Below are 12077 nucleotides of genomic sequence, written 5' to 3'. Positions count from 1 at the left end.
AAATGAATAGAAATGCCATTAATTTGTTCCAAAATTATTATTTTTATGTGAATTGTGTTTTTAATAAAGGAAATAGCACTCTATACTTTCGAAGGGCATACAATTAAACAAATATTTTGCAAAGAAACATTTTCTTCTTTTATCCAAAGGTTATTGCGCTGCTCCTTCTGTTGTGTCGCCACCGACTGTATAATCCTGACATACGGATATTTGCCGATACAATGGCTTTTCTGTAAGCAACAGTTAAATTATTCATTCTTAGCAGAGGATATGTGCCAATCAACATTGTTATATTAACTGTCTACATGTGTTGTTCCACCATTAGTGTTCAAATACTATCTGTTGTTATAAGAGTGTGTTTGTGGCAATTTGCATTGTTCATTAGCATTAAGCTAGAGACTTTACTAATGTTTTGTAATTTTAAATATACAGGGTGTATTTCTATATGACAGTAAACTTGAAAAAAAACTCAAAAAACTAAAACGTTGGGTAAGTCATATCTCAAGGCACGAATACATACATGAGTCGTGTACATGCAGTGCAGCTACATCTGCTGGATTCAGTAAGATAATGCCCTACTTCACCGCAAAGCAAGTTGGAATATCAAAAATATTTTTCTCAATAGTAGTCCTTCACTAATGGTTGAGGGTGAAGTCATCAAACAGTCCCAAACCTCCTAGCAATCGTCATTAAGTCATCATATAGCATCATTAGATTTGAATCAACATGGATTCTTGCCTCCCCTTTTTGAACATTTACCATCTGGGGAGCCTCCTCATGACAGTTGAGGCCGCAGAAGGCAAGAAGGGTGACAGAAAAAAAAAGATTGCTTGTGAACACTGGCGCTCTGCACTCACTATGAAGAGGCTCCTCAGCTGCTCACACACTTGAAAAGAGGCAAAAGCACCAGCAAATTGCAGCATAATGAATTGGGTTCCCTCGTATGCGCAGACAAAATAGCCTTTTCATTACAATAATAAAGTGTCAAATTGTGGGAGTGGTGCATTGCAGTTAGTCTTTCAGGTTTTCTCTCATTCTGTATTTTTATGTAGTACAAAGGTTTGAACATCTAGCCTGTGAATGCAGCAGCGACATAACTGCCTTTCTGTGACTCTTCCAGTATCTCTGTTGCAACCTACTGATGGCACACCATTCTTCTTGTGTATTTGTATTTTGCGCAATGCCAGGTGTGGCAGTGTGGTGGCAGTGTGGAGGTCCTTCCTTGCGCTCGCATCGCCCACATTGAACGAGCTCACAAACCGTACACGGAGGACCTGACGTCTCACGTGCGACGTAATGCCCTCAGAGTCGCAGAAGTCTGGATGGATGAGTTTAAGAGTCATGTTTACATGGCCTGGAATATTCCTCAGGAGGTGAGTGAGTGAGTTTTCACATCCCCAGGTGCAATAAGGCAACACTCCCTGCATATTCGTGGTTTGGCATTCACAAATTGGTCTATGAGTGAATTTGTGCTCTTCACCCAAAAGCTCCTATCCAATTTTTGTTGTGTTCATATGGTGGCACCTTTCTGTCAAGAAATTTTGTTGGAGTGTCAATAATTTCATCTTTACATCAGTAAATATATTCCTACAAATATATTCTTACTAAACGTCATAAAACCAGTGCGTTTCTTTACATTCTCGTTCATTATATTTTATTATATATCTGTGTTTTTTTTTCTTTATTATATACTACGTACATGTAACAAAAATGGTGGGGTGGGGTTTGGTTGCTGTACTATATAGTAATGGCATTGAAATTCATTTCAATAGGGAATATTAATTTGCTCTTCAAGTAAATTGGGTTTAGCCATGAAACAAATTAAACTCCACTTTACTTACTTACCACTTTACTTACCCATGCACATTGGTTCCACACTTGAAACATAATATATCCCTATTGAACTACATTCTTACAAATTGAAACACTTGATCATTTCTCATACATATTGATCTAATCTACACTGAGGTGGTTTCCAGAGGATTCCTCAAGGTACAATTTAATTTCCACTGTTGGTTGCCAATTTCTAACCTTTTGGTAATATACTACGTGCCATGTGAAGAAATTTAGTGATGGTAATTGAACTGGAAATGTACCTTTCTCTCTGTGTGTCAAACTTCACAAACTTTTTTTCTGTAATTGTTTTCCAATAAATATCATGACATAAACAACCACAGAGGAAATATTTCAAACTGCAGAGAAAACTGTTCTAGCATAAAGAGGCAAACAGATCTACCTTTCTGCATGATCATGTAGCTGAACAGAACAAGAAAAATTCAATCAGCATCCTGTGATTGATTGTCTCTGACTTAAGTGGTTTTCACTGAACTGTATTTAGGTCTTAGGGGGATAGGATTGTCTTCAGAGGGACTTAACAGATAAATGTTGTTCTTCTCGTGAACTGAATTTGATGAATAATTAGATGGGTGCACTATGCCTTTTTATGTTAATTGTATTATCCCTTCGGGGCCTCTGTATATTCTGTTGAATAGATAAACATCTGCAGGCAATTTATTCAGTCAATAATGAGGCATTTAACTTAGGCTGTACTCACTCAGCATGAAATGTAGCCGCAGCCCAAAGAATTAAGCACGCAGGGCAAATGCCACTTTTGGTTTACCTCTGGAGGAATGAAAATCAACTGCATGAATCACTTCTAGATGTTTTCTGGCCACCAGAGAAGAACTGCAGTGGCACTGTGCTTTGAATTATTTCTGAATGAGACATAAAGACAAGCATCGTGAGCATCATGATGAAATGAGATCGACCATAGTCTGAGCGCCTAATATTGCTGAGTCTGCAAATGTGATGTGGCATGGTTTCAATAGATGCTTTTCAAGTCTGAACAAGAATGTACAACATCTATAAGGTCCTTTTGCAATTGTAACAGTGCAGTGATTTACACTCCTGTTAATTGTATCTAATCAATGTTATACTTTGTATGCACTTGTTGCATGAATCCAGGACTCGGGCATTGACATTGGCGACATCTCGGAAAGGAAGGCTCTGAGGAAGAGGCTGCAGTGTAAAACCTTCAGATGGTACCTGGTCAACATCTACCCTGAGATGAGGATGTACAGCGAAACTGTTGCATATGGCGTAGTAAGCAATTCTGCATTTTAAGCATCACTTCAGCAGCAGCATGGAATATTTCTGTAAACCAGGAAGTCACCTGCGACATAAGAACATAACCAACATGACCAATTAATTAGCGCTCCTAAAATCCTTTGCTGTTTTTTTTTTTTTAAACTTGAACACGTTACAACATGAGCCAAAAATAATGACGCCCCCCCCCCCCAATAAAAATCAATTTTAAACGGCTACTATGCAGCAAATAGAAATGTGCCAATTAATCAGTCACATTTTTATTCTGGTTCACAAAGGTACCAGGTGGTACCATGCTGCTCCCATTCATGCAGACGATGCAGACCCAATTCCCGGCAAGTGCCCCAATGCCCAGCTACTGCTGGTCTCAAAGCATCTGCCTAAAAAAAAAAAAATCCATATGCTTTGGACCCTAATAAGAACCAAGAAGCTCCTTTTGATTACTGTTCACCGTTAATGGAGGTCAGCAGAGTGACATCCTCATTTAAACTGTAGATAATGCTAATCCAACTGGAGGACTTTGCAGCACAATTATATTAGTCAGGAGAACACACACGGACGGCTGCCTAGGCAAATGCTGGCACTGTTTTTACTGGCCCAGGCTGGAATGTCCCTTTCCGCCCACATCTCATCTGAGATGCTCCCTAATGCACAATGACAGTCAGACTGCACTATTATGGCCCCCTGTTGTATGGGTGATTTGTCTTGTACAAACTGACAAATGGCAGCTGGAAACGAAGGAAGCAGGCCAGCCTTATTACATTAATTCATGTCTGTAGACCTCATTATTCTGTGTTTGCGGCATGCATTTGATGTGCTACCCAGTGGCATTGGTTTCACGAGGCGCTACAGCGGCACGCAAAAATAAAACCAACAACACGTTTTCTGCATGCGTTCATTTTTTAGTAGTCTTCAAACTTTCAAGGATGTTTTTTTTTTTTAATGTATTATTGTCCGTAGGTGTGATTGTGAATGGTTGTTTGTCTTTGTGTGCCCTGCAATTGGCTGGCGACCAGTTCAGGCCGTACACTGCCTAGCCCCCAAAGAATGCAGGGGTAGGCTCCGGCGTTCTCTGGACCCTTGTGAGGATAAAGCGGTTCAGGAAATGGATATTCAAATAAGATGCTGTCGAGAGTAATCCTCGCATCTCCAAAATCACGACCTTTCAAAAGAAAAAAAAAACACCATCTTGCTTTAGTTACCAAACAGAGCGTCCTCATGTTTAATTGCTATTTTAATACAATAAAATGACCTTTGTTACAATAGCAGAAATATCACAAGCATCTGCTGTCCACATTAAAGTTTCCACTCATGGCGATACCTTAACCAGTCAAACAGTCTTTAATGTGTCACCTAAGCAAACAACTACCATTACATCATTATTTTTAAACTCTTTTTCAAATGATCAAAAATTTAATAAAATGGTGAGCTGAGAAAGCAGCATACTTCCTGGCCAATGGGTTCAAATCATTGTACATGTATCCCAGGGACGGATTCATGATTTTTTTTCCCCATCCGGAGGCTAAAGATCGACTTGACTGATACACAGGACTGAGAAAATAATTTATGAATATATTATAGGATATCAAATAAAATGCTGGAGGCGCTTTACTGTGCTGTACAGATTTCTGATGGGGCTCGCCCCGGTTTAGTGCCATCCCTGGTGTATCCTTGAGGGAGGCCCTTCAATTTATTTACACAGTCTAGTAGAGCCACAACTATTGAGACACACCTCAAATTCAATTAAAACCTTTGGGATCAAAATTTACATTATAACGAAATTTGTTTGCCACTCCAAGAGGTGCTTTGCAAAGTGCATAAAAATGACGTTAAAAAAAATAGACAAAATGTAAAATTGTGCAATGCAGTACATATCTAAACAATATAAATAAGAAAAAAATATGTGTGAGCAAGGGTTTTACAAACTAGAAAATATTGCACATGTTTAGTTATTGCACTAGAAGATTGTTGATATTATACAATATTGCACGTGTTTGTATTGCACTGGAAAATATTGCACGTTTGATCTTACACGCAGTTATTTGACCTGGGATTTGCTCTGGGGAAAAAGCTATCCCTGAGCCTATTTGTCTGGGTTTTGTGTGACCTATAGCGTAGACCTGAGGGTAATAGGTCAAACAGGTGTTTGCAGGGGTGGAATGCGTCTTTTCTGCCAGTGACCTCTGACTGCACAAATCGTCTGTGAAAATGGACTAAGATTCCCACAGACACACCAAAAACTTGTGGAAAGTTTTTAATAAGTAGAATGCTGTTACACAATAGCTGTATTCAAGTGTCAAGCTATTGCTCCATCCTAAGCCGTTTTTGGAAATAGTCTGCCCATCGATTGTGAGTCATGAATGAATGTTTTTAAAATTGCCATTGCAAATCAATGATTACTTTAAGGCTTCTACTGCCACTTGACATATTTTCCAAGTTCGTCTCCACAGGTATCGCAAAAAATAGCTTCTTGTATTTTTTGCCAAACAAAACTTGAAAGGTTTACATTTAAGCTCTCGGAAAAGACCTAGCGCTGCCTGTGGCTTTACTGATTAGCACATAAAGTAGACGTCTACAGAGCCAGTGGGGAGTGGAATCGTCCCTGGCAGTGTTCCATCGCCGTGCACTCTCAAAGCAAGCACCATTCCTGGAGCACCTTGTGGTGCGCCAATCAGGCAGAGCATGCTCTAATAACTTTTTGACAAGAGCATAGGTAATGCTGCAAAATTTGCATTTATATGAAGCAAAAATGGAATCCATATTCCAAAATTATGACTTATACGACATTTACTTTATTAATGTAGAGTATATCCTCTTGAATGTTCCAATTTTGTATTTTTGACTCTTTCATGTTTATATTTTTTACTTTGAATTTTTGGCTTCTCAACTCAATTGACTCATTTTATTGACTTAACTGACACCAGTCCTATTGGCTCATTTTGTGTTTTTTGGGTCTCACAGCTGAAAAACTCTCTGAAGAATGATGTGTGTCTGGATCAAGGGCCTGAAAATGACAACGTTCCCATCATGTACCTCTGTCATGGAATGACACCACAGGTTTGAGCTCTTCTCTTATTTTACAGCCAGAGCTGCATTTCAAAGCATGTCGCAAGTTTAAAACCTAATTGAACTGTTTGTTCAGCGTAGGTCAGCCGAAATAACAGCGACTTTAAATGTCCTCAAATGTTAACACAGCTTTATTCGCATCTGTGTTTGCCAACCTCATCAAACTGCTATTGATCCCTTCATCCTTCTTTGGCTGAGCAGATTGTTTTCACCTTGCTGAGACACTTTTTGGGTCTTATCTAGTCTGGCTTTCTATTTCACAAATGATACCAAATTAAGATATTGCATCATTATTTTTCATTCTTCTAAGTCTGTAATTATGAAAGCGGGCTATGAACAATTTACTTTTGCTCGGGGGCTCAATTATGTGTAATTTACTTTTCAGCCACAGAGGCATGCAATAGTTAAAGCAAAATGTTGTCTAATCATTTTAGTGTCCCCTATGGAAAGCCGTTTGACTATTTATTCAATGTCCTTCCTGTCCATGCTCTATGTCCTTCTACTGCAAGTATGACTGTACTCGTGACATTATGAAATTTTTCTCCTTTTTTCCCATATGTAAATGCAAAGCCTTTTTCTTTTTTGTACGGAGATTATTCCTCCGCCAAATGATCAGTATCCCAGCTAAATACAGGAAAGCCGATTCCCTTGAAAAAAGGCTGTTTGTAAGGATTATATATTTATGCTTGCTCTGAATCCATCGTGCGTGTTGTCTGCTGTCGACATATTCCACCAGTCAGCAGCAAATTTAAATCAAGTAAATAAGTAGATTTGATTCTTCCAAAGATTTTCTAATGTTACAACCCTTTTGACACAAAAACATTGAAAATACAGTTAAGAAGTCCTCTTTCAGAATTACAGTTTTTTTTTTTTTTAAAGTCGATACTGATTATTAGTAGTCAAGGAGCGTGGTAATTGACCATTGGAGCCGAGAAACTATTGACATAAAAAATGAAAAATTAAAATCTCATACTATTAACTTTGCTGTCTGCAAGCACACATTTATTGAACAACTTTTCCCATTTTCAACATGTTGAAGGTTCTTTTCTTTTGTTAGACAATAGTCACCTTTTTAAAATTCTAGCCAAAGGTTTAGGGAGTCATCAGAAATGGCCTAAAAATTTCAGTGAAAAACTAGTTAATAGCTAATCTAGCCCTTTCATCATCCTCTGTGACTGCTTCAGACATCAAAACCAATTTTTTATGTTCTTCCAGAATGTGTACTACACCAGAACTCAGCAGCTTCTGGTGGGTCTCCTTAGTCCCACTGTTGACGATGATGATAACAAGTGCCTAGTGGACGTGAACAGCAGACCACGCCTCATCGAGTGTGGATATGCCACAGCCAAACGCATGAAACTACACTGGTTCTTCACTCAGGTGACAGCAAATGTTCAGTCAGCACTTTAGATAACAAAACTCAGGGCCTTTTGCTATACAGCAGCGTGTGTCAAAAATAAAGTTTAAAGATAATGTTCTTGTGGAGCCAGAGCATTTCTAAACATTTTCATCTTTTTCAGGGAGGATCTATTCAGAACAGGAAATCAAGAAGATGCTTGGAGCTTATTGCAAATAGTGACAACGAGTTTGGTTACCAACTCTCTCTACAGAAATGCACTGGACAGAAATGGTTCATCACAAACGTGTTGTATAGCAATTCCCCATGAGCACACCCGACTGACTTTGACTGAGTGACTGCATCGGGAGTTTGTGTCTAGATCTGTGAGTGTAATTCTGCATTCCAAATGCTTGGAAAGTAGACAACATCACACTTGGAAATTCTAACATCAGCCTTCCATACATTCTAATCAAAGAAACATAAGAAAGAAAGATAAGAAACACATGGCTGATGACCTTGATCAGTGCGTCATGAGCATTTAAGCTACAACCTCCGAAAACAAACGCAACTCGAGTATGTACTCTGACGTTACAGTGAAAGTAAACCCCAACATTTTCTTTGTAATAATATGTTCTGTGCAGCCCAACTCATCAATACACAGTGATCTGATTGTTTTGTTTGTGGAATATGAGTTAAACCGGCAAAATCCAGTTACCAGGTCTCACCAGTTTTCTGAAACTGAGCTGTGATTGGTTGTGACCTGAGACTGCAGGTGTGATGTCATTTTCAGTCGACGGTAACTGGCAGTACGATGCAAAATGGTCGCGTCAAGAGATGGATAAAAACAGATTAATTTTGCTGCTTAACTTATATTCAACAAACGCAATGTTGATTAGAATACCCTGTTTAGAATATTGGGGGCACATACAGCATATTACTCTAAATACAATTTTGGGGTTGACATGCCCTTTAAGCACCGTTCAATTCATTTGTCATCACATGTTGTCTTCAAATCTCAAATATCCAAATGGAGGTGGGGAAAGGATTACATGATGTCATTAATGCTAAATCATATTGCGAACGTTACATCATTTAAATATGCCCATGCGAAGATGACCTCGCTGATATTTCAATTGGTATTTTTACCACAAGGTACAATACTTTGTATATTTTCTGGTTAAAGCAGTACAGTCATATTTTCATTGGATGAAAAAAGGGTACTGGTGTCTGTGTTTTGAAGCTTTCTTACGGCTACCATGTAGCAATCTGTTCCTGTTGTAACTATTTTATTTCATCGTCTCAGGTTTATTTTGTGAATTAGCTGTATATATGTTGATTATTTTTTGTTTGTTAATAACCTGAATATTTTTATTAAGAAATAAAAAAACATTTAAACCCCTACATCCATGTGCCTTTTTAACAAACACAATCTCAATGCCCATCAACTATTTAAAATGCAATAAACACTACAAAAGCCACTAAAGTCAATACAAGCAGAGACTTAAGAAAACCAAAGGATAATAGCTTTTGCAGGACGATGAAAAAAGTGAAAGTCTGTTTGGGAAGTATGTACCGCTACATTGCAACCTTGAGCGCTCCAAAGGGAAGCCGACCAAATTCTTACTTTGCACAATGAAAATGAAATATGAATCATCATTTGGAAAATAAGGTGCTTCTTGCTTGTTGTTGGCGTGAGTCTATACAAAGTAAAAGATATTCTTGCACACATGCTGCATCTCAAAAAGTACACAGCATGTAAAGGATGTCAGTGAGTCATGACGAATGCGGAGGATGAAAAATAGGTCCGCTCTCTGCTCTCACTGTTTTGTGCACCTGAGGAGGCGACTGGTGGCCCAGCCTGTTTTCAAAATGTCAGTCCTCATTAGAAACTGTATTTGAGCAGGGCTCAACAGACCATTGCGTTAAATATACATGGAAATCCACTTTCATCAAAAAGACCTCCTTCGTTTGTTCTTAATATAGATGCAACAAGAGCCCCCCTGTATGCTCAAGCAGACCCAGCAGAAAATTACGCACATCGACTTGCTGAGTTAGACTTAAATCAATTATGGCACAGGTGTCAAACTCAACGCCCGGGGGCCAGGTACGGCCCGCCACATCATTTTATGTGGCCGCGAAGACAAATTGTGCATCAAATTCATGTATCATTACTACAATTGCAAATTGTCTTCACTTTTAATAATATATATATTATTTTAATATTTGACCAGTTTTTACTCGTCTGATTTGAAAACAAGTTATTTGTCAGGTTTTTTTGTAGCTTTTACTGTATATAATACGAGGTGCTCATACATTTATTCGGGTTGACAGTCATAATGGCCCTCCGAAAGAAGCTATGACTACAATGCAGCCCGTGAAAAAAATGAGTTTGACACCCCTGCCTTAGTGTTTTTTTACCTTTCCTATTGATGTCCAATTTAAATATCAACTATAACAGATAAAGTACATTTTAAATTAACTTTACATATGATTTTTTAGATTTATCTTATCTTAATTTATCATAAATTTGGGCATCCCAACAGAGAAAATCCTCCTTTTGCAGAAATAACCACCTCTAAACACTTCCTATAGCTTCCAATGAGAGTCTGGATTCTGGTTGAAGGTATTGTGACCATTCTTCCTGACAAAATATCTCCAGTTCAGTCAGGTTTGATGATTTGCATATGACTGTATACATGTGTGTATGTAGCATCCCAGTAGTTTGGATTACAGGCTTTGGATGTATTGTTTTTCCACTTTATTACTGTGAAAAAAAGAAATATTTCGTCTTTTAGGTGACTATCAGGAACAGAATTTAAATGGCTTTGGTTTGGCATCTTTTGCAATACCATTGTATTGTAATGGTTATAGTGACATCTACTGGTCTACTGAAAACATACAAATTGGAGCAGCGAGATATGAGAGTCAATAGAGAGTACTTTTTGGAAAAAAAAATAATTCTGTTCAAATAGCAATTTCACAGATATGTATGTATTTTTTTCACATTTTAGATTTTTCCAGTTTTTGCTGGGATCCTCCCCCCAATTTCCCCTCGCTTTCAATGGAAAATGTTTATCTGTGTTTTTGTTTGGTTTTAAGATTTTTAAGGGTTTGTAAAAGATTTCTTTTTCTTTCTTTTTTTTCTTTTTCAAGGGGCTACTCAGAGTGCGGCAGTGGTCAGCTACAACTACTACTACCACCATTAATAATAATAATAATAATAATAATAATAATAATAATAATAACTTAAGTGAATATAATTACGATAAGTTGGAAAGATCCACTCGCCATAGATAACGACAGCAAGTTGCTTCTGACTCATTTCTCGGTAAGGTTTAAGGCGAGTTATTAAACAATAAGGCTTGCCGGAATTGAACTGATTGCGAAACGGTGAGTTTTTAGTACGTGACGTAAGCGGGGCGAGCTGATGACGTTTCTAACAGCCCCCATTCAAAAGCGACTACCTCCCTCGTGACGCACGCAGCCAGTCAGCAGTCTTTCTTCTCAGCAGCCGCAAGCCTGTACGACAAGGCCGTCCTCTTATTTATTGGAAACCGAAGCTTTCTGGTGATAATTACGTCAAATTATCATCAATTTCCCCTCATTTATCTACTATTTTTTTTTATACTTGTCGAAAAGTGAACATTTAAGCTGACGTGCTTTTTGTAAAAGGTAAGCGCTTTTGGTATTTCACGGCTTGGCCAATGTCAGCTACTTGACCTAGTTTGTAGGTTTCCGGAGATTTGATTGTTGTCTTTATCTGATGTCAACTGAATAAATAAAATGTATTGAAATAGTTTCGATCATAAGTTATCATCTGACGATGTCGGCTTAATGGCCGTTTTGAGAAGATAGCGACGTACTGGTGGTGGCTATGTGCTAACATCCGGTTTCTTAACAAAGACTTGAGGAAAAACGGCGTCTGGATTCGCTTTTCCTGCTCTCAGTTTGAATTCTTATTCAAATCTAATTTAGTACGATTCTACCAAGATATTAACTAACGCGGTATCCTCGGTTTACATCAAAATCGCCCTTCCGCACTTTTAATTGAATCACCAAATTCTGACGGTAATATTACCTCGATCATTACTGTAAAGCATAATTAATTGAACATATAAGAAAATTCCAAAAATGTTATAGTTGTAATGTATAAATATATTTATTTGAATTGTCATAAAATCTAGACTTGGTTGCGGGCCTCTGTCGATCAGATGATTGCCCTGTCACAGAGACTTTAATCAATCGACTTTATCACAGGTACATTTTCAGTAAATGACGTATTCAGCCGACGCGTCTCAGACAATGTTATGGAAACGAAATGGAGACGTCGATTTTTGCTAAGCTAATGCCTCGTGCCAGGTTAGCACCGCCTGTGTGTACCACTGAAGAATTTTGCTCCACCGGCACGTGGAGCCGTCATGTGCTCAGTGGTCCTTTTGATTAAATCGAGTTTCAGGTCAAATGAGAACGTACTTGGAACGATCGAAAGCCGTTTGAGAATGAGATCGGTCCAAATGAAGGGTCATGTACCATTCCAGTTTTTTAAAATTTAGTAGAACAATTTAGG

At 38.2% G+C, this 12077-nt stretch overlaps 1 protein-coding gene across 1 annotated transcript in view; it reads left to right on the top strand.

Annotated features, from left to right (window-relative positions):
- The window catches only part of galnt18b (UDP-N-acetyl-alpha-D-galactosamine:polypeptide N-acetylgalactosaminyltransferase 18b), a 45048-nt gene extending 36137 nt beyond the window's left edge, over positions 1-8911 (top strand). Inside the window, exons 7-11 of the mRNA XM_049718011.1 lie at positions 1188-1373; positions 2965-3102; positions 6067-6162; positions 7387-7551; positions 7692-8911. Coding sequence (XP_049573968.1) covers positions 1188-1373; positions 2965-3102; positions 6067-6162; positions 7387-7551; positions 7692-7838 — 732 coding nt within the window. The 3' untranslated portion in view covers positions 7839-8911. The remainder of the gene's footprint in view (positions 1-1187; positions 1374-2964; positions 3103-6066; positions 6163-7386; positions 7552-7691) is intronic.
- Positions 8912-12077: the final 3166 nt, after the last annotated feature.

The sequence above is a fragment of the Syngnathus scovelli genome, chromosome 4 (assembly GCF_024217435.2).
Source record: "Syngnathus scovelli strain Florida chromosome 4, RoL_Ssco_1.2, whole genome shotgun sequence".
Classification (NCBI taxonomy): Eukaryota; Metazoa; Chordata; class Actinopteri; order Syngnathiformes; family Syngnathidae; genus Syngnathus; species Syngnathus scovelli.
This window is presented reverse-complemented; position numbering and strand designations above follow the sequence as displayed.